General features: G+C 36.2%; 1 protein-coding gene across 13 annotated transcripts in view; it reads left to right on the top strand.

Moving 5' to 3' along the window:
* Positions 1–23,476, top strand: part of MECOM (MDS1 and EVI1 complex locus) — a 573,761-nt gene that overhangs the window by 514,759 nt on the left and 35,526 nt on the right. For 8 of the 13 annotated variants that reach the window (XM_077160970.1, XM_077160977.1, XM_077160974.1 and 5 more), the window contains 4 exons: positions 9,972–10,074; positions 13,294–13,510; positions 19,119–19,266; positions 20,545–20,701. In XM_077160970.1, the coding sequence (XP_077017085.1) occupies positions 9,972–10,074; positions 13,294–13,510; positions 19,119–19,266; positions 20,545–20,701 (625 nt within the window). Of the gene's footprint in view, positions 1–6,322; positions 7,537–9,971; positions 10,075–13,293; positions 13,511–19,118; positions 19,267–20,544; positions 20,702–23,476 lie in introns of those variants that run through there. The other 5 variants (XM_077160971.1, XM_077160972.1, XM_077160981.1 and 2 more) reach the window with 3 other exon arrangements.

Raw genomic sequence — 23,476 nt, 5'->3', positions numbered from 1 at the left:
CTCAACTACAATCTAGTCATTGTAATAATTAAAGCAACTAGCAAAGAATGGAAAAGACTACTTAGAAGAAGTGTGCATATTATGGTTTATTTTTGCAAAGAGACATATTTTTTAAAAGAATTCTAATGTCTAAGGTTAAGCCTAATCAATTTGGATCAGTTTTTAGAATGATGTGGAGATCTTTAAGTTAGAATAAATGTACTTGCTAATGTGATAATACAATGTGATAGTAGTGGGACAGAGTCAAAACATGTATGCTGGATAAAACCAATATTTGATTTGTTTGATAGTGGAGAAGCGGTTAGAAATAGCATGGTTTTGGTTTTCAAATAAAGTTGATAAGGATGTTATATTCTTTTTTGTGTCACAAACACAAAGACTATTCAATTAACATTTTGCTAATACATTCCTACAGGTATTTTATTTGAGAAGATTTTCCTGAACTTTAATTTCCCAAATGACTTCTAAGAGTTGTCGTATTTCAGGTTGTTTTTATCCTCAGACCAGAGTGAGCTTTGTGGCAGCTTTCTTTCTTGATATTGCTTCCTAGAAAGACCCAAGTTTATTGTTTTTAGATGTCTGTTTCATTTGATTTTTTCAAAAGTGTTACAGTGATGTTTTTGGAGATAGAAATTCTGAAAACTCTGGCATCGCTGCTAAACTATAATTTCTAAGTAGCTGCAGCTTCTGACTGATAGCCGTATTCCCCCCTGAAAATATTGTTTTAACTGTAGTAATTTATCTTTTTAAAAGAAGGCCATGCCAAAGCACTAGTAAATTGAGACCACAATCACCCTCAAGTCATATAATAGTGGATCCATTAAAAACACCCAAGGCTCTTTATCCTTGAAGTCCTAATTAATTTTTCCCCTTATGCCTTAAAGTTTTAGTACAATTCACATAGCTATACTGCCGTGGCACAGTGTTTAACTGGAAATTTTTACTGAAACAAACACAATGCTTAAACATTTTTATGTTTTAAAAATCGGAAATTTTCCTCGGTTACTTTCAGGAGCAAGAACTGGCACCGAGAGGTAGAGCAGGGCAGGAACGAAAGCAGAGAGCTGGGTGAGGATAAGGGAAGCTCCTTCCGCACGAGGACCAAATGTGCAGAGAGATCATGAGAATAGTTTATTAATTATCGAGGGGTTTGCTTGCATCTGGAAACATCCAGGTGTTTAATGTCAGGTCAGCCAAATATCTAGATCATTTAGTGACTTTTCTTTTACTTTTCAAATCTGGATATTTTGATGTCCTCTCCTTTAAGTCTTGTAGGTAGCTTACTTTGACAAACCATTCTGATTGGCTGATGTTGCACAAAGCTTTAGATCTGGTCTCACCCTATTCCTGCCACTCCCTCCATCCTTTGCTTAATCTCCTCTTATGCCCACATTTCTATACCCTTTTACTAGGTCAAAGGCAAGAATACCCACTGTCTCCTCTTCTACCCTAAACACTGCCAGGATTCATCCTTGAATGTACTCATAAGTTTTGCCTCCTTATGTAATAGTTCCCTGGACCCAACAGTTTTCCTCTTGTTCTTCTTCATGATGCAACAGTATGGGTTGTATTCAGATAGGTCACTTAGGCACAATTCATATAAGTTGATTTTTTCGATATAAAAAGACCTGCCTTTCCACTCCTGATAATTAGAATTGATCAGGGTGTGTACTTCAGAGTAACGTGTTGTACATGTATGTGTGTATATATATTCTGCATCATAGGATACAACATGATGTCATTTAAACTCCTGGCCTGCCCTAACATGGTCTACAAGTGGAATAAAGTTCTCAGAAACCCAAGACTTTATTAATCTTGTCATTTACACAAGGTGATAAGTCCTTTCATTTTTAAACATGCCCTTGACAGCTGGTATATAGTAAGTAGAATAAGAGACAGTCTGCTCTTTGCTCTGAATAAAAAGAAATTTGTCAATAAGATATTATCTAATACTCGATGTATATTTTGAAGAAACAAGATATAGAGGAGTGAGTGCCCCTCAGAGAATACAAAGTCGAAATCCACTTAGGGGATTCTGACAGTTCCCTTGTGGTTAATGAAGGGAGGCAAGATCCTACAGTGTTTGCAGTTGCACCAGGCATTGTTCTCATTTGTGATTTACCTTATAAAGTTTAACTGCTTCCAGGACGATGATGGCTGAATTGGCATACCCAGTTTCCCTCTCCTTAAGGCCATGTCAAGGCTTCTAGCAGTCTGTTCTGACACTAGAGCAGTACTATCATTGCAAGCTGATTATGGGCACAATTATTTAGTTATTTTCTTTAACTTTTTACTGTGGAAAAAAAAATCTGTTTTCTTATTATTTTTTTTTTTTTGCAAAAGAAAAAAAAAGCAGGGCCGATAAGTTCTGTATAAAGCAAAAAGGTGATTTGCTAACCGCTTTCCACTTTTAAAACATGTTTGCATCTACTGTTGGTAATTTGTTAATTTTCTCTTCCTTTACAAGGATTTGTGTACACATTTTGCATGACCTCTTTTAATGTTAAAATTATTATTGGCTTTGGACATTTTCTTTGCTTTGCTTTTAAGCAAGATCCACTTTTACACCAAAGTTATGCCTGGCTGTTTTAAGATGAATGCCAGCTGGCAATACCCACGGACTGACTTTGTGAATGGTGCCTAAGCTGATTTTGGGGAGATGGTGTTTGGCTGATCATTTACTTCTGTCACCTGAAGTTGAATCAGCCTCAGGCATAGTTTCTCATTTAATATTTACATGTAAAATAACGCCTTCCCCACCCCCATGCCCCACCCCATACACTTAATGCCCAGGACACAACATTGTCGTAACACTGAAAATACTGGGATTTTTATTAAGATTCAAAGATCACAAAAGTTGAAAAAGAGTGTAGCCTAAAGGATTATGTACGTATTTTAACTCAAATAATGTTCACATGTATACAACATGTTTTATTTAGGAAGATCTCAAAGCACCATCACAACTATAGCTGACTCCTGCTATTTCTGGAGTAGTGTCATGAAGGTCATCATTATAATACGTTACAGGCCATTGGGGGGGTGGGGTGGGCAGACAAGTTGACTGAGGACACAAGCAAAGCCTCCTCCAGCCAGTAAAACACCCAAAGGTGATCTTTAGTTTCCTCATCATGTACTGATAGAACTGTTACCAAACTTGAAATCCTTCAGAAGGATCAGAGAGCTTTCAGAATCTCAGACTACGTGGCCACATCAAAGATAGGTCAGATGCCCCTGAAAATTATATTTAGAATATTAGGGAAAAAAAATATTTCTTTTGGGTTCTGTAGAGAGAGCCTTAGAGGTTATTTAAAGAGACAACTTTCAAGACTTCCAGTCTGGGTACATTGTAGGCTCCTGGTATAATAATAAAGGAATCTTTATGACCTGCCTTTTTCAGACAAAATGGAATCAACAGTCAATTCTGTTTTGTTTCATCCAATAAATTGCATGTCATTTAGATGTGAAGAAGGAAAGGAACTATCCCCCCAAAATTATCTTGGTCCTGAAAATTACCAGTGGATACATATTTTTCATTTTGGAAGTGGATATAGCAAGAAAGTATTTGCTCTGTCTCAATTTGTCTTTTCTTGTCTTTAAAATGCCACCCTGGAGAGCAATAGAGGAAGAACAATAGTTTTCCCTTTGGGGAAACTAAGGAAATTAATGATAGTTTGCTTTGGCAAATCTTTGCCCTGACAAAACTTCTATTCTGTTGGACAGAGATCTTTACTTTTAGTCCTATGAAAAGACACTTCTCATTACCTCTTCTTACCAATTAGTCTCGGAATATATAATCGGGTCCTGCCTCCAGAAACCAAAACCTTAGCATTACTCCTGTACTATTGAACTGGGGTTCCCCAAATTGCTCTGGAAAGATCAGGGGTCCAGGCCATGTTTCCTAAAGCCATGGCAGATGCATACATTGCATCCTGGTGTTACCTCTGCAGCACCCAGACAGACAGATGTGTTCATATCAAATGTTGACTTTGTTCAGATCTGTAAACTGTCACCTCTCTTTCTATCCAGCGCACAATTGGAAAAGTTCCATTCAGCCTTTTCTAGTCTTCTGAGTGGTAAATTGATTGAGTCTATAGTAAATAAAACTTTGGGCCAAATGTTGGGAGCTGGAAGAGGAAGAAATCAACTGTAGCTTCAAAGTGAAAAGGCAGCTGCAGTCTGAAAAACTATATGAGTTGTCTCTCAGTATAGATTTTGCAGGGAGTACATTTCTCTATTATTTCAATTATTACAACTTCCTGAATAGGTTGAAGGTCATTCATAATTCACACTTCTGTCATTTTTAGATACACTAAATGTAGTCTATTAAGCATAAATAAAACTTCCAATGCTTGACCAGGAAAAATATATGGGGATTCATAACAATGAGGCCTTGTTCATCTTTCTATAAGCCCGTGATGTGTTTTCTTTCTTTCTTATTTTCCTCCCTGTGCACTGAATTTCTCTTCTGTCTCAGAAGTACAAACATAGTACTTTAAATGGATCCAAGCATAGTAAACTAAACAGCAAAGCTGGTCTGATAGACTGGATTTTTCAATTCCGTAGGATAATAAACAAGAACTCACATTATTACCATTCATAAATAAAAATCCTAAGTAGCATTATCAGTTGGATGGAGGATTAGGTTGGACACAAGTCCTGATAGTTTAGGACAGAATTAGTCTGAAAGACTTTTATGGACTATTAACTATCATAAAGGAATACTTAGGAGTGTTCATACTTGCCTCAGTGGCTGTCCTCTTAGATGGAAATAGAAAAAAAAAATGAGCATTTAATGATATATGATTAATTCCAGTTACATGTATTATGAAATTATACATAGTATGTATTAGGCATAGCATGTATGATTGGAATAAAGCATATTTCATTAAACATTAATTTATGATTGGAATAAAGCATGCCATTAAACATTTATTTAGGTTAGATTAGATTGCTTAAATTTTATGCAAATCTTATGTCCCTCAAAAAAGTAAAGTTTACGACATTTATGCATCACATATAAAATATATTTTCCAGACAGAATATATATAGTTATATTTAACATCATGTGAAAGCTTTCTTTTGGGAGTCTAAAATTTGCTTAATTAAATATGTATCACCACTGCCTCTTATCCCTGGTTTGGCCTTGTAAGTAGTAACTGAGTGGATATTCTTTGATATTTGGAACTGGTTCAAGGATTTGACTAAACTAAATTCAGTGTAATAATTATGTTCAGAGTATTTAATAGCTATATACATATTTGATTTTATATGTATGCCTTAAATTGTTATGATTATTATATGTATGCTTAAATTAAATACCCATAGTAAAAGTGAAAACTTTTGGTATAACATTTTATTTTTAGCTATCAGAATGATTTAAAATTTCAAAAAATACATATTCAGGAAATTTACCACTGTGTAATTTTTACAAAATTTTAAAATAAAAGAATAGGAAATGAGATGTTAATGAAACATTTATTATACAAATTTATCCTTAGGTTAATTGAGTTATTCTGAGATCCAAATGTAATATCCACAGTTGTAAAGATAGAAATGTAGCTTTCTGGATAAATGAAAATAGATTCAGCAAGATACTGGGAAAATTAAAAATAATTTTTTTTTTTTTTTATGATAAGTGAAAAGAAGACCTCCTCAACTTTCAAAAGTTTCAAGTGTATGGAGGATTAGGTCATGTTCATAACCCAGGCTGATTTCTGGATTTTGGTATTAGTTACAAAATAGAAAACCCCAGAGATGACAGCACAGTTTTCAATAACAGTACAGTTTTGAAATATCTATGATGATATTTTTCAATAAAATTTCCGTATATAATCCTGTTTTCTCATAAGACCCCATTCCTCTTATATTTCACCATATAATTGAGAGAAACTGGGAGGTTTTGCTTTCTAACAGAGCATTGCTTTCTGAGAGAGACACAGCAGAAGAATAAAGCAAGCCTTTCGTATTAACTCAAACTTTTTCTAAGTGTTTGAGACTTTGGAGTACCTTTTCAAATATATGAATTAATCATGAAATCTCTGATCTAGGACATCTTTATTTTGGATCCATATACTTTTTTCCATAAAATCCCTGATGGGAGAAGGGACCTGTTAACTTTATGGTTTAACAGAATAATTGACTCCCTTCCATTTTCTCCAGCCCCAAAATAGAGAGGTTATATTAGTAGTGTTTCTGCTTCTGGTATATAATTCTGATGATATAAAATTAATAAAACTGCAATATAGCTGACATCTTTTTTTATCATACTGAATTTTCTGCATTCTATTTTAAAGACATAGAACTATATTTCTATAAACAGAGTCAAATATATGCAACAGACAAATCTGTTGGAAAGTTTACAAAAATTGCTTCTTTGTCATATTTTTATTTTCTGAAAAACCTAGTTTATATCTATTTTCTGAAAGGTTTGATTCCTCCAAAGTTACATTCCCTGTTTCCCCACATAACTGTTTTGAGGCAACAGTTTTGTTCAACAGAAAAAAATTGTCCTTTTTTGTTTTGGTTTGAACTCCTCTCACTTCTCAAATGCCTCCTGGGTGTTTTATGATTATGACAATTATTATTTCTAGAAAGGAAAATAGATATATATGTAGGCATCTCTGGATTTACGTGTTCCAAATATATTTGGGGACAATGATAATTATAGGGAGAGAAACCTAACAATTTTACTCATGTCTCTCTAAGATCCTAAGGGTTGAGAGACAGGAAGATCATGTGATAGCAACACTTTGACAAAAAAAGACTCCATCTGTAAGGGCGTGGCAGATGGGTCTTCCAGGCACATTCTTATTGCTGTATGGGGAAGCATGCCCAGAATTTGCCCTCATTATATCTGGTGCTTGCCAGTTCTTTTCAAACCCCAGTTTCACGAGCACCATAAAAATTCATTTAAAATAGAAAAGAACACCCTGAAGTTGAAACCCACTCTGCTTTGCCTTGCCTTTACTGGCCTGGAATGTCACCTTTTACCTCCAGTAAATAAAGCCAACATCAACACTCTTCCTTGTCTTTTATTTTTTATGCACTCAATATTCTTCCCATGACAATCTGGACACTTAAAGGGAAATTACATAGTGATCTATGTCGTGGCAAAGAGAATTGTCTTTATAATATATAGTTACAGTGTATCCATCATTTTCTTTGCTTCTTGGACTGTTCACATTGGGTTGAGTAAATCTAAAACATGATTTTAGAGAGACATGATTAATGGTAGACTACAAAGAAATGATATCATAGTACTTTCTTAAATTATTTGGCATACGTGTCAAAGCAGCATTCTCCAACAGAGACAATCACACTCTTTTACTGTCTTGCGGGGTATTGTCTCTTTAACCTCACTATTTCCGAGAAGCCACCGAAAAGTTCTAATATGTCACAATTCAAATGTCAACATGTTGTTGGAAAGGAAGCTAATAAGTTAAACCTTTGAGAGATGCCAAAAAAAGAGGTGATTCAAGCTGTTGAGAGAAGTCCATTGTTTTCTAAGGGGAAATAGAAACTTCAGAATGAAACAGGGTACTTATAAGCATTTAACTGGAAGATTTAGGGGAAAAAAGCAAACACACATGTAATTTTTTTTCAATCTTGGTAACTTTTTGAGCAATATTATTCCTCTCCATGTATTTTCAAAGAAGGGAAAATATGAGGGTTAGGGTTGATAAGATATGAACTGCAAATTCATTGTGTTCTATAGAAATAGCACACAAGGAATTTTTCTAAGATTGTGTGGATTCTATCTATGGATAGTTATATAGAATCCTAGGTTATATTATGATATCATAGTAACATTTAATGTTTACCATTATTTTGTATAAACCAACTTAAGGTGGTCAAACTACTAGTGAATGAAAAATTTGTTTTATCTTGACAGGAAAAAAAAACAAGCAGAAAGTACTCCTCATTGAGTTATTTTCTAATTTACCACAATTTGGGATTCTATGTGTTTTTTTTTTTTTTAATAGAAAAATAAACAATTGGCCTTTAGAGCCACCTACTGGAATAAAGAGGCACATACTTATGTTTAATAACCTCGGCTTTTCAAAAACTAAATGGATAAATATGATTAAAGTTATATGCACTTCTGTTGCTCTTATAAGACATAAATTTTAGTAGGATGCCCACTAATAATAGTCATTTGCTGTTGTCGTTTGGAGTATTGAATGGTCTTACAAGAACCCACAGTTACAGCAGTAACTTTCAAAAGTAAATTCTTCCTATTTCTTAGTAGAGTATACCAGTTTGTTTTGTGTGGTTCTTCTCCCCTTGGATTGATACTTAGCAGAACTGAATCCTTAGTGCTTTTGTTGTCATTTTCGGTGTTGGTGTGTTCTTTACCTTGCCCGGATATTTAGAGTCTCAGCTTTTTCAGCCAGGGTGGAAAATGAGTTTGTGGATCTCCTTAGTAAGGGGACTTGTACAAAAAGACTTGCATTTGGTGATGTTGGAGAGAGAGACACAAGAGGTTACAAGGCAAAGGAAGTTTCCTTTTCAGAGTTCTTTGGGGGAGTTTGCAAAGATACTCTGGCACCAACTTAATACAACTACATTCTTTCTGCTGTAAGGTCTACCTGTATGGATGATTTTTTAAATAAATAATCTTAGAGAAAAAATTTTAAAACTAAGAACATTTAATGGTAAAATGGCAAAACACCTTAAAGATTTTCATGCTTGTATATTTTTATAAATAAAAAAAAATTGCTTTCTGGACAAGTAAATTGGACAATGACTTGCCCAAGGTCGTAGAGATGGTTGGGAGAAAGATGGATATTTCTTAGAAATTCCAGTTCAGGGTCCTTCCAATACTTGTCCCATTGCTTTTTCCATCAGTCATTAAGGGATTTATTAAAACCTTCCTCACCTCAGTACTCGGCTATAAAGCAAGGTGGGTATCTGCCACCAGCTCCACCTAGGTTATTCCTGGATCATACAAGACAGGATTCAACTCTCTAAGTATATCTTTGGCTCCCTAGAGTGCTTGCTGGAGTTCAGAGAAGGGAAATTCTTTGTAAGATCACACATGGTAGATGTGACACAGCAAGACTTACACTAAGAAAAATGAGATTTGTCAAGTAGAATTTGGACAAGAATTGGCATGAGAGTCACAGCTTTCCATTTGTCTCCATGGGGCTCCTTTCCAGTATGTAAAATAGGAAGTCACAGTCCTTTTTTTTTTTTTTCAACTTTTTTTTATTGCTTAGTATAACATATATATAAAGCAAAGAAATAAAAAAGCAATAGTTTTCAAAGCACTCTTCAACAAGTAGTTACAGGACAGATCCCAGAGTTTGTCATGGCCTACCATATGACTCTGTCAGATTTTTCCTTCTAGCTGTTCCAGAATAAAAGAGGCTAGAAGGTTTAAATATTTTTTTATCACCATAATCGACTTTTTTCTTTCTTTTTTGTGAAAAATAACATATATACAAAAAAGCAATAAATTTCAGAGCACAGCATCACAATTAGTTGTAGAACATATTTCAGAGTTTGACATGGGTTATGATTCCACCATTTTAGGTTTTTACTTCTAGTGGCTCTGAGATACTAGAGACTAAAAGAGATATCAATTTAATGATTCAACATTCATATTCATACTCATTTGTTAAATCCTATCTTCTCTGTATACTCCACCATCACTTTTGATCTTTCCATCCCTCTCTTTAGAAGTGTTTGGGCTATGGCCATTCTAAAGTTTTTCATGTTGGAAGGGTCTATCAATAATATGGGGTAGGGAGATGGAACTATCTGATGTTCTAGACAGGCTGGGTCCCCTAGGTTTCAAGACTTATCTGGTGAAGTCACAGTCCTTTGGATAAAAATAAAAATAGAAAAGAGATCTGGTTGTTGAGGAATGAGGATATTTCAAGATATCTTACTGTATATCTTGCCCTTTCTCAATATTCACTTGTCTCTTTCTACCCTGTCCTCCCCACCTCTTTGTTTGTCTTTTGAAGATATTCTACAGAGTAGTCGCAGACATTGCACCGGGAGAGGAGCTCCTGCTGTTCATGAAGAGTGAAGACTACCCTCATGAAACAATGGCACCCGACATCCACGGTTAGCATCGCTCATGTGATCGCCCTTATTTTGGGGTCTACAAAGTAGCACCCTTAAGGGTCCATTGCACTTTGTGCTTGTTAGTTTCCTGACTAGTTGATGCTAGTTTTAACAAATTCCTTCTCTTGGAGTGGCTATTTTGTTATTTTGACATCTGGCTAATATTATGGGAAAACTAAAGTAAGCAAAGGGCTTCCCTGAAGTGGAGGTCAGAGAGTTTTCTGAATCTTTCAACCCAGAAAGTTACAGATGAGACCATGACATAGTTGAGACTCTTGTCAATGCCTTAGACTATGAGAATCCTTTCACTACAAAAAGATCATTCCAGGGAGCTTGATTTGGGGCTTTTAAAAATCTAGCAGATGTTTCTCCCACAATGTTCTATTATTGGAAAAAGTGTTTCTACCTGAGTACATTCCTGGCCAAGCATGACCATGAGAGTGGAAGAGAAGTACAGATGAGGGAATTTTAGAGCCAGGGAAATTTATTATTTGCAGGAGAACTGTTATAAATCAAAAGAAGGAAGGAACAACAAGAATTACAATTAGTAATGATGCATGTTCAGGACAACTTAAGAGAAAACTCTATTTGTATTGATTTGAATCAGTGAGATAAGAATATATTTTTTCTTCTTTATATTCTCTTAGTATAATATGATTTGGTTCAAAATAATTTAGTGATGACTTTAGAATGCTTTGCACTTGGAAAAACAAGAAGGATTAACCTTCCTAAATTACTAAAGAAGTAGTGATCACCTCTCAACCTGTTCCACTCCTCCCTCCCACCCCCCATTTCTACTGAAGTAGCCTCTACTTCTGTGCCCCCATTGAAGGAAATATCACTATTGGCTAGCCCTGTTTACTTGAAGACATTTTCCTTTTTCATTTCCTTTAACGGAGCTGTGTTCTGCCTCTTTATAACTTGTACCAGTTGGATTTGAAATTGCCTTTTTGGAACTTATTTTCATGTTAGAAACTTTGACAAGAAATGGCTAAGAACTCAGAATTCTCAAATCAGCCTAGTAGAGTTTGGACCTGAATAGGGAGTCTGGTCCAATGGGAAGTGGCTCTTACTGTCTTTCTTTAGGGGTGGGGGTGGGGGGTAGGTAGGAATGCTTAGGTTGACGAAAAGGAAATCTGGGCTTTCTGAGGTGGAATCCATCTTTCTTTAGTGAATGTTAGACCTAAAAAGGTTTTTAAAAATTATTTTTGAAATAAAATTATTAGTTTACAACTCCAAAAAGCCTAAATAAAAGTGATTATATTAGGTTGCCATTCATAAATCACCTGCCTTTACAAGGCCCTGAACCATATCAATTGCTTTTGGCCTTCATTGTACCATATACCTAGCCACATCCACCATATACTATATATAATATATATATATAATGCTTTTAATGTTTAAATGGTGATTTGTATTTTATACTTCTAGTATAAACTAGAAGTTTACAGACTATAGGAAACAATTCTCTTACCTAGTTGATGCCATTGAGAATCCTGTCTTTGGGGCTAAGGTGTGTTTTACTTTAGAATACCTCCCTCTTCCTTAACTCTCTACACCCAAAGTTGGCAAACCCTGTTGAATCTATATCCTAATGTCTTTTCCATTTTACTCTAATGCTATTGGTTTATTTTAAATTAAGCCAGTAGTACATGCAGATTATAGCAGTGGTCTCCCATTCAGCCTCCGTGCTTGACTTCTTAAACTGTAGTCAGGGGAAATTCTAAAAAGCAAGTCTGAATATGACCCTGATTTCCAACTTTCAGTGGCTTTCTGTTTCATTCTTTGTGTGGATCTAAAAAGTCCCAAGTGATCTGCCACCCTTTCTAATTGCATCTCTTATTGCTCACTTTCATCACCCTGTAAGCGAATCATGGCACTTGATGAGCCTACCAGGTTCTTTCTTGCCTTCCTCTTTGGTACATGCTATTCCTGCTGCCTGAAATGTCTTCCAGCATCCCCCTTTACCGCCTGGCTGCTTCTTAACTTTGCAAAGCCTGTTCTGAACCTCCCTTTTCCAGATTAGATGGATTAAGCACGTTCCTCTGGGCTCCCTTAGCATGCATCTGTTGTTATATATCTCATACATGTTCATATGTGTATTCCTCTTTCTATGAGTATCTTATATATTCATTCCTTAGCTAAATGCCTAGCATTTGGTAGGTAACTAAAATATTCCCTCAAATACATTGAGCTGATGAACAACTGAATGTGATGCCTTCCTTGTTATAGGGGTATAAACAGGGATTATAAACCGTGTTGTTTCCTCTGGGTGTCTTTCAGCATCTTGAGTTGTTTCCAAGACTTCTCAGTCTCTATCAGTATGATCCAAGTATGGTATAGTATAGTCAAGTATAGTATAGTATAGTGTGTATAGTATGTCTCATGGGCTGACTAAAAAGCTATTCAAGTGGGAAGAATAGAAAAAAAGAATAGCTTCACTACCTGGCACTTTACATACTGATCTCTAGTCCTCACACTGCCATTTATCTATCTTACTAATTCAAAGTGCAAATTCTTGATATGCTTTGTATTAAACAAGCCCTGGCCCAGGAGTGATATAAATTAGCTTAGAAGGTACTAAAAATGGGACCCTGTGTCCCATCATAAATAAGTCCTGATGAATGTTAAAGCATTTCTTTGGTTACTTATTTTATCCACGCTTAAAAGTGGTTCATATGGAGATCCTGTCCCACGGGTCATGCCAGATAATGTGGCACAAATTTAGGTGCAAATCCTGGCACATAGAATCCTTAAATGGGTTGCTTACCTTTGCCGAGCCTCAGTCCCCATATCTGAAAATCAGGACTAAAAATCTGACCTATAATTCCTCATAATCAGGTTTTAAGGGGTATCAATAATCCATGTACAGTATTGAGAAAATAGTTGATGTTCAGTAAGTGGAAATGAATACATTTAATATCCCATGAACCTGGAAGTCTTTAGCTATATATATATATATATATATATATGTTTTTTGATTTCTGACCAGGGATCTATACTGTAGCCACAGTAATTAGATGTGTCATTGTGCCACTCATTGTCTTAGACATTTTTTTACATTTATGTATATTATTTCTAATCCATGCTAAAATGAAGGATTATAAATGCCAGTCAACTAATTTCAATTATTTCTATCATAACTCAGTAAGCTTGTGATGGTTTGTGGTGACACTGCCTGACTGCCCCATTCTGGTGACACCCACATTATCTTCACAGAAGAACGGCAGTATCGCTGTGAGGACTGTGACCAGCTCTTTGAATCCAAAGCTGAGCTGGCCGACCACCAGAAGTTCCCGTGTAGCACGCCTCACTCGGCCTTTTCAATGGTGGAAGAGGACTTTCAACAAAAACTCGAAAATGAGAATGATCTCCGGGAGATACACGCCATCCAGGAGTGTAAGGAATGTGACCAAGTTTTTCCCGATTTGCAAAGGTTAGAAATGGCATACTTTACCAGAAAACTTGGTATTTACTCTGCAGTAAAATGTGGTTCTGCTGAATTTTAAATACCTAGGTAGATGGGAAATTTTGGGACAGCAATGACCCGGAAAAGAGTGCTAGTGACCTGCTCAGAAATAATATTTTACCCTGGAAATACTCATCTGTAAAATGTTTGCTGTGGCTTTGGAATTAGCTATTTTGATGCCAGATTGAAAACAGTGTGGCATATTATTAAGTAGTGTTAGCAGGATTGAAATGTTAACATTACAGTACAATTATGACTTGGAGAAAATCAAGAGTGCTAGAACAGCAATGGTGCTAACTGAAATAATCATGCGCCAAGAAACTGCAAAGGCATCTCTAGAAATATTTAGATGATTTTAAAAAAAAGACTGATTCTGCTACTCATATAATGAAAAAATGGTTGATCTTTTGATCCATTGGTATAATGCATGAATTTAATTTCAACTATTTATACAGACTGCACATATATGAAAGAATAAGAGAGGCATGTTCGGTGATGGATATTGAATTTCCTAAAAGCAAAAAACACTCTTTTAATACTTATTTTTAAATTTATCAATCTTTTTTTTCCTTAAGAGAAATTGTAGGTTTACAGAAAAATCATGCATAAAGATTCAGAGTTCCCATAGACCACCTTATTATTTTTGTTACAATTCATGAAAGAACACTTTTATATTTGTGTTATTAATCATAGGCGATTGTTTCCAAGGGGGTTCACTGTATTGTAGAGTCCTAGACTTTTAAAATATATATACTATAATAATATATGCACAAATAGACATACATATCTGCACTTATTTATTTATTTATTTTTACATGGCAGGCACCGGGAATCAAACCCGGTCCTCTGGCATGGCAGGCAAGCATTCTTGCCTGCTGAGCCACCGTGCCCGCCCACTGCACTTATTTTTAACAGAATGAAACTTATATCTCAGTGATATGTTAACTCTTTATAACCTTTTGAATTTATTCAAGAACATTTTTTATTTCTATTAAAGAAAGCAAGAACTATAGCCCCTTTGCTTTATATTTTATGGCTATTATGCTATAAAATGGTATTTTAAAGATCTGAGAGGTATATAACAAGATAATAGGGTTTTTTTGTTTGTTTCTTGCTAATGGCTTTTGCCTCAGTCCACAGACAATTTTAACAATGGTATTCATTACTTCGCTTTCAAATCCACAAATGATCCTTGGAACCTGTAATCAGAATTTTAAATGAACATAACATCTTATTGAAATGGGTTTGATGAAACAGTGAACTAGCCTTAATCAAGAGTGTAAATTATGCAGAGTTTGTCTTTGACCCTCTACATATGTCACTTTCCCATTTTGTTTCCCATCCTTCCTTAGTGCTATCCCCTCCTCCATCTCCTTTTGCACTTCTGAACATTGTCCCACAGTACCTATTAGGCCTCTTTTAGGAAAGATTTCATGTAATAGTCATTCTCTGTAAGTATGAAATACTAAAAGGCATAACCCTGTCATAGAGCAGATTGAGAAGAAAGAATGCATCTCTAGCTTTGAACAGTCAGGCCCAATTCAGCTGTTAGAGAGAGAAAACATTTGGGGAATAAGAGGACTTTCCCAGCAGCCTTTAAATTCATCTTTACCGTTTCATCTAACTTTGCATAGAGAATTTTATATTGCTTGGCAAAGCATTGATTAGGAATAAACAAATGTCATGGCACGTCCCCTAAACATAACAGGATCCAAATTAAAGAGTAAATTGAAACTACTAAATACCAATGAGTAGGAAAAGTTTTTACTCTGTAAAGCAGTATCTTTTGTTACTTTATATCCTCCATCTTTTAAATTGTTTTTACCAAAAATAATGGGAAGCATTATAAAACAAACAAACAAACAAAAAACCTGACAGGCTAAACACTAAAATGTAATTCTTATTTCCTGTTAAAAGTTTATAGCAACACTTCTGAAGTGGAGAAAGCTTCTTAATCAAATCAGCTGTAAGGTTAAGGCTAAATTAACTCAATATTGAAACCAACTGTGGATTTAGTTGATTCAGTCAAGCATTCAGCAGAAAACAATAAGGAAGCCTAGTTGTCTGGCATTGTATGAACCCTGCAAACTCACTTTTTGATAACCCAGGCAGATAAATATAGTATAAAAACTGTGGACTGGATGTCAGTCCTGCAAGTGACGTTTTTGGTTATGTATTATATAATTTTATCCCCGTGCAGACCTGCATTCCCTGAATATTTTCTAGTTTGTTGAATGCAATATGGTTACATTGTATCTTAAACAAATGAACAGTCATTTCTTGACCCACTGTATCTTTTATGTAAAATGTTGAGAATAGTAGGCAAAAAGAGGAAAAAATAAAGGTTGACATGTAAGGGATGGAAAGAACCCAGAAGACTGAATAATGTCTGTAGGTTGAGATAAAGAAGTGGGAAAGTCTCACTAATGCTTGACTGGATTAATCCTATGTTTATAAAGTGATGCATATTTGCTTTATGAGAGCCAGGTACCTTTTTTCCCCCTTTTCTATCACCGATTAGCTGATAGCTGATCATTCGATAGGATAATATGGATTCTCTGCTAGATTACAAGACAGAAAGAAAGGAAAACTCTACTTGCTTTGCTATCTTTTTTTTCCCTAGGTGCCATCTACTCATAAAATATAGTTAAAAGTAACCCATAGTGTTGGACTTAGGGAACCAGGAATAAGAGTCAATGAATAGACCATCTTTTGACACTAAGTTTAGCATTTTGGATTTGGCATACAGCGTGTCAGAATGTGTCTTTTGACACTAAGTTTAGGGTTTTGGATTTGACATACAGTGAATCAGAATGTATGTCCTAAAATGGTGATTTTTCACTGGTTGCTGAAGATGGGCACTGATGTACGTGAGGTCCTGACTCAGTTCAGTGCTCACTGCAGTTTTCAATATCTCACTCTTAATTAACTCTTCTATCAACATTTCACCCGCTGTAACAACCAAGGATTCCATATTGTAAGGAAAGGTAGACCTTTTCTTGTGACTCCACATACCTGCCCTCTTCTGGCACCTTTTGTTCACAAAAATATTACCACTTGTGCCCAAATAAAATAGCATTTCCAAATCTACTGAGTCACCACGTAGGAAAAAGTAAGCTCATGTGCTGATATGAATATGCTTGTAGGAAGGAAGCTGAGGACGAGAAAAAAATGTGGGAAAAATCTTTCTAGTTTATCAAGATGTGAGAACAGGCACTGCATTTTTTACACACACTCTCACACACCCAGGCCACGCAATCATTGGGGGATATAGTCGAGATGACAAAGGTTTTCTTAGTGCTCAAATTAGAGCCTTCATTTTGAAGGAAAGGAAACGTGGAAAAGAAAGAGTACTTTCACACTTGTTAAAATTTCCTTTTTTTTTTAGCATGGGCAGGATCTGGGAATCGAACCCAGGTCTCCAGCACAGCAGGCAAGAACTCTGCCACTAAGTCATTGTTGCCCACCCTAAAATTTCCTTTTAAATAATTTTTTCTTTTGGAAGTTTCAAAGATGCACAAACCAGAGAGGATGGTAAAATACCTCTCCCCTACCCCACTTAGCTTCAGTAATTATCCCATAAGACCAATCTTTTCATCATTATACCCTGCTGGGATTATTTTGAAGCAGATCCCAGACATTATATCATTTTATTCATAAATAGTTTAGTATGTATCTCTAGAAAGTAAGGACTCTTAAAAGAGAAGCTCAATACCATACTTTCAAAATAATAATAATAATTCCTTATTATCAAATATTTAATCAATGTTCAGATCTCCCCAGTTATAACATTTACAGATATTTTTGTATGAATTAATATCAAAATGGAGTCCACACACTGCAATTTTATGAGACATGCATTTTATGTCTCTTTTAATCTATAGGTCCCTCAGTTTGTCTGTCACTCTTTGTCTTTCCCTTTCTCTCTTATAACAATTTATTTATAGACATGACTGAGTTGCTTTTCCTATGCCATTTCCTCCAGTGCAGATTCTGCCCATTACAGCCCTTTGGTGTTGTTTAACATCTTTCTCTGTTCCCTGTATTTTCTGTACTCAAGTGGCTACATTTCTAAGACCCAATCAGATTTAGGTCGAATGTTTAGGAAGAATACCTCACTGCTGATATCATTTATTTCCTTCAGGAGCCGCATCCTGGGTTGCACACAACACGGACACTTTTCTGTGTTGAGGCATTCGTTCTTACAAGACTCCAAAATGGTTGTATTATATTCTGTCATTCCTTCATCATTTATTATCTGGATTAATTCTATATGGGAAAACTTCCCCCGGTTGTTTATCTGGTTACCCTGAGGAACAGTTCATGGAGGAAAGGCAGGGCATGTGCATGAGGTTTTCCCTTTATTTGTAAGTTTTCAGAATGATGATTTGACTTACCAGCATTTTCAGAAGATGTCCTATGAGGCTCTGTTTGTGTTTTTTTGAATATCATTATTATTAAATACATTGTCTTATTGACAATGAAATTGCCCCACCTTTGGCCAGTGGGAGCCTCTTCAAGTTGGCACCCTAATTCTTTTGACACAATTTACAGCTTTCTTGCTTTTTGCTAAAACAAGATGTTCAAGGCCTGTCTTGTGTATTTCTTGCTTCAGATTTGAAACCAGCTATTTCTTTAAGGAGCTCTGCTTATTTTAGTGGGGGTTAGTATCTTAGTGTGTTTTGAGTGTGTGTATTCAGTTAATTAATGTGTTGTAAACATCTTAGGACTTTCATAAGTAATCCATTATCTATAATATTTTGCTATTTGTTACATTCATGCAGATTTCTTCTGCAATTTTTGGAAAAGGGAGGGAAATGTTTGAGAAGGAAATATATTCTAAGCTCTAAAACTTAAATAAACTATGCTTGTGAGAAATTTCTTACCATGTTTTTCTATTGAGAAACTTTGGTAGTGCATTCACTTAAAATAGAATATACTTTACCTCCCTAATTCATAGGTTCATATATTCAATATATATAAATAATAGCATATTTCTATCCATGTATCCATGTATTTTTCTCTCCATCTGCCCATCATCCATCCCAGGGTCACACTGGAAAGTTGCTTGTTGAATAGTTAGCTTGCAGCTCAGTTTACCATATGGTTCAAGGATAAAGACAAAAGGTCTCTTTTAATCTGGAGGATACGGACATCAGACAGAATGCCTGTTTATTTGTTCTTAAACATTTTCTTAACATTTCTGTTTCAGTGTTTGCATTTGAATCAAATGAGTATTAGTAATAAGTGTTGCTGTTAGAGTTGTATGGTGAATCCAGAACTGGACAAGTAGCTCATTGTTTACCAGGCCCCTAGTTTGGCAGATAATCCCTATTAGCTGTATCAGACTTAATTTCTAACAACATGGGCACTTCTCTGTGTTAGTGCGAGACTGTCTTGGAAACATAAAGTGTGCTGTTGTCTGTCGCAAGCCTGTTTCTTCTCTTCCCTCCTTCTCATCTCAGCTCCTTTCTTATTTCTCTGGTTGCCAGTTGGATTAGTAATAAAATGACTTTCTGTTTATGAATGTGTTCTTTGTCACTGCGACTTTTTAAGTCAATTGTTCTCTTAACAGCCTGGAGAAACACATGTTGTCACATACTGAAGAGAGGGAATACAAGTGTGATCAGTGTCCCAAGGCGTTTAACTGGAAGTCCAATTTAATTCGCCACCAGATGTCACATGACAGTGGAAAGCACTATGAATGTGAAAACTGTGCCAAGGTACAGTGAATTTGTAGGCTATTTGGTCTCTCACTGTCATCCTGCTCTCTCTTAATCCATCATTTGCTACGATATATAAAAACAAGCCTTGAGAGGGGAAACTATAAATATCTTGGGAAAAGTAGACTGAGTGTTGTATGCTAAAAGGCATTAGTGCGGTGTATGAGAACACTTAGTGGGTATCCTTTTATTTTTGTAAGGGAGGAAGTGAGGCTTAATGGTGAGTTTCAGAACTAGGTGTCAGACATCCTTGGTAAATTCCTGGTTCCACTACTGACTTGCCAGTGTGGGGTTGTTTTATAGCTTTATGGAGAAAGGGAATTTTATCCAATGCACATTACTGATTTCTTTAAATAGCAGTTTGTTAGGAAGCCACAGAGGTCTCTGAGTGCCTATTCAGAAAGAATGGGAGACTCCTAAGTTTGCAGATTTTTCCACCCGCGTCCCCTCCATAAGTCATGCCTTGGTTCGAATTAGAAAATGCAGAGCCTTTGCCTTAGTGGCTGGTACTGAACAACCTAAGGGGGAAATGAAAGCAATCCACTTAGGCCAGAACTGTGAAAGACGCAAGCTGTAATTCACCTCTTTTTATTTTCATGCGTCTCAATTAAGAAAAAGGTTGTACGGGTGTCACTGAAATGGCTTTCTACTCCAAAACATTTTATAGCATTTGAATTCTTTTTTCTCATTCCAATAGGAATTGTGACATTTGAAATTATCTTTAGAGACATTTTTGTCCCCAGATGTCTGGGTGGTTTTTCATTTTTTTTTTTTTTTGGTAGAATGTCCATTTCTTTAACTGAAAGAATGGCTTTAGCTTACTGTTTTTTTTTTACTGAAACAGAGTGTTAGAATTTAACTCCTAGGAAAATTCTTTAAAATAGATTTGGAATACTTTCACCAAAAGCCCTCAGGTTTTGTACATAACGTACCTTTCCATAATGGGGAGAATCAGTACACTGGGTTTCATACTGCCAAGGCCTGCATTTTCTTTTTCAATTCCCATCACTCTAAGTGGGATCAAAAAGGCCTTTAACATGACCAAATAACGCCCTTTATTTTGTTCCACTGAGCCTAAGGAACGCACAGGGCTAGGTATGTAGCACTGAATAATCTACAGCTGCTCCCCTGGAGGAGCAGGCACTTTTGGTCTATGGGAAAAACACGTAAACAAACAAAAACAAAATGAGCAAACTGAATTCCTGATTGAGTCATTCCTGGGCTTCTTTATTTTGTTCTTGAGCGAAGTTTCTTGATTAATCAGTACTCATTTCCTAGCAGGTTTTCACGGACCCTAGCAACCTTCAGCGGCACATTCGCTCTCAGCATGTCGGTGCCAGGGCCCACGCCTGCCCTGAGTGCGGCAAAACGTTTGCCACTTCGTCAGGCCTCAAACAACACAAGCACATCCACAGCAGTGTGAAGCCCTTTATCTGTAAGTTTTTTTTTTGTTTTTTTTTAATACTCCAGCCATCCCTCCTGCATCTGTCTCTCCTCAAATAAGCACTGCGATCAGGGGAGTGGCCATTAAGGAGGCCGCTGCATTAGTTCTTTACGGTCCAATCCAGTAGGGCTATTTTCTGTTAGAAGGAAATCTTTTATAACCAGATCCATGGTGTTTGTCTCTGATTCCTGGGGTGTTTTCTTTTAGATGAAATCAGTGACAGGTAGAGAAAAGAGAAGTCATTAAATAATGAAAGGGAAGCCTCCCAGGTTGTAGGATTTAATAGAGACAACCAGATTTGTCTCACACTGTAAATGTTCATGGCTTTGTAAAAAGGCAAATAGCAGATATCACTAAACAAGATGAAGTGATAAAAACCTGCTCTGGATAAGAAAGAGCTGAAGAACCCCACCTGGCAAATAGGCTTATGGCTGTGTGTGTGTGTGTGTGTGAGTGAGTGTGTGAGTAGGCAGAGAGGAATAAAATACCCTTTAATCCACATGTTGTTATTGATCACAGGCTTTGGATTGGTAGTTCTCTGTAACTTGAAAAGCAGAACATTTTCATTTTAATTCTGGACATGCTGCTGTTCTTACTCACTGCACTACAGCAAATTTACAGGCTGTATGTCTTCAGAGGACATCTGATCTGACCATGTCCTTACGGTGTCCCTGTACAGAGCAGTTAAGTAACATACTTCAAATAAAGTAAACTTCAGCCCCTTGTTTGCTTCTTCTTCCAGCCACCATTCCTGTACTGGATATTGTGCTACAATATTTCATAAAGAAAATCAGTTCTCAGTCCATCAAGGCTACAAGAAACTCTGGGCTTCTTTTAATCCATGGCTTGCTTAGCTTTGCACATAAACACAGTGACCCATTGAGCTGTGTCACTAACTTCAGGACTGAATTTGGATCCAGATATGCATAGAAACGGTTGATGCAAACTCAGTAGTTGGCAAAACTTCTGTTTGGAACCCTTGCAAAACAATTTTTCTGACAAATACCTGAGTATTTGTAGGATGTGTATGAGACACTAATACAGAACCTGATGGAGAAAAACTGATTTTCAGTGCCAATATGGAGATGGTGGAGATTAATCCTCCTTCTCTTTGCCTTGACACAGCTCTCTCTTGTGCTTCCAAGCACCAAGAGAGCTTTTCTTTCCCTTTTTTGCTTTTACTAGAGTCTTATTTCACTCATATGTTGTTCTGTTTCCTGGGTAGAATGCTGAGGACCAGTAGATAAAAGGGTGCTCTGGAGTCTTGGGAAATAAAGTATACAATAGAAATTCTAAATTTCTTGTCTTGAGAAGGCATTCCTGGCTCTAGATTATAATACCATAAAACTGTAGTTGTAAGTACTGTAATTATATGGTATGAAGTAGAGTATTTATTTCAGATTTCTCAGAAGTAAATTTTGATATTTTTTTATGTGTTGGTGAGAAAAACAATGGAATAGACCCTACTGAATCATGAGTGTGCATAAATGCTTTCTCTATTATTTAAAATAACAGTCAGAAAATATAGATTCCTGTCGTCTAAAACCCTGGGATCTGGAATTTTAATTGTGTTATAATCAAGTGTTCCACTTTAAAGAACTATAGCTTATCCTTCCCAATCAGACTGAATAAACTATTTCCCATGAATGTATTTTCAGTAATTATTGGTAAATTTATATAGCAGATGCCATTCTTCAAATATAAAATCTGACAGGGAGCTGTGGAGTAATTATGAATAATAGCCATGTAATTTCAGAAGAAAAGAGTTTAAGGATCAGGATTGGTGTGGGGAGTTTGGAGTGGAGGAGGTTCACCTACAGTTGATATCTGTTGCTCACCAGAGGGCCACACACCACGACTTTACCCCCATGGGTGTGTTTATGGCGACTGTCTCTTATTTCAGTGTCCCGCCAAGCTTGAACCCAAAGTTACCAGCGCTAAGGTAATTACTCACTGCCTTTACAGCAATCTCCAGCCTTCCCAAATAGAAACCACATGCTCTAATAGGCTAAATATATTCAAAATGCCTCTTAATTTATTTAATAAGTCGAAAAATGCAACTTTAACTGCTGGCTAATTCCTTATTACTGAGAAAATTACAGTAGAGTATAGACTTCAACATCCATTGAACCAGTTTACCTGGAGGCCTTGTGGTTTGTGGTAGGCCAGACCTTCAAGTGATGAAAGCAAAGCCTCTGCCGAAAGAAACATCCCAAATTCTGTGCTCTTGAGACTAGACACAGATGCCGCTCACCCTTTTAACAATAGTGGACAATCAGGAAGGGCAGACGCACCTCCTGTTATTCCAATATGGAGAAGCTATTGACCTTCTTACATCCATCCAGATGTAAAACTTTAAGAATGCTTTTCATTGGAAAGAAGTGCAGAAAGTGGCATTTCTTTGAAAGAAAAATGGCAAGTCTTTCAAAAACTTATGGCTTAGTTGACTACCCATCAAACTGTTTTTCTCAATTCCTTTTCAGGCTCAGAGTGGTGTTGCTTTCTTACTGAGTGTATTTATATAATTCCAACAACATTTTATTTTCTATTTCTCATTATCCCTCATACTTGAATTTGTTTAGTATAATTAGTGAGAGTCTGATATTTCTACTCTTTCCATCTGTAATTTTAATTAGTGCATCAAAGTATTTAAATAGTTTGAACATTCACTGTGTATAGTTAAATAGTGTGTACTTTTGAAGCAGAGTCTGATCAGTATATTCCAGTAGAATAATCAGGAATCACCACATTTTCCCTGCCCATTAA

Source organism: Tamandua tetradactyla, chromosome 5 (genome assembly GCF_023851605.1).
Source record: "Tamandua tetradactyla isolate mTamTet1 chromosome 5, mTamTet1.pri, whole genome shotgun sequence".
In the NCBI taxonomy this organism is placed as follows: Eukaryota; Metazoa; Chordata; class Mammalia; order Pilosa; family Myrmecophagidae; genus Tamandua; species Tamandua tetradactyla.
This window is presented reverse-complemented; position numbering and strand designations above follow the sequence as displayed.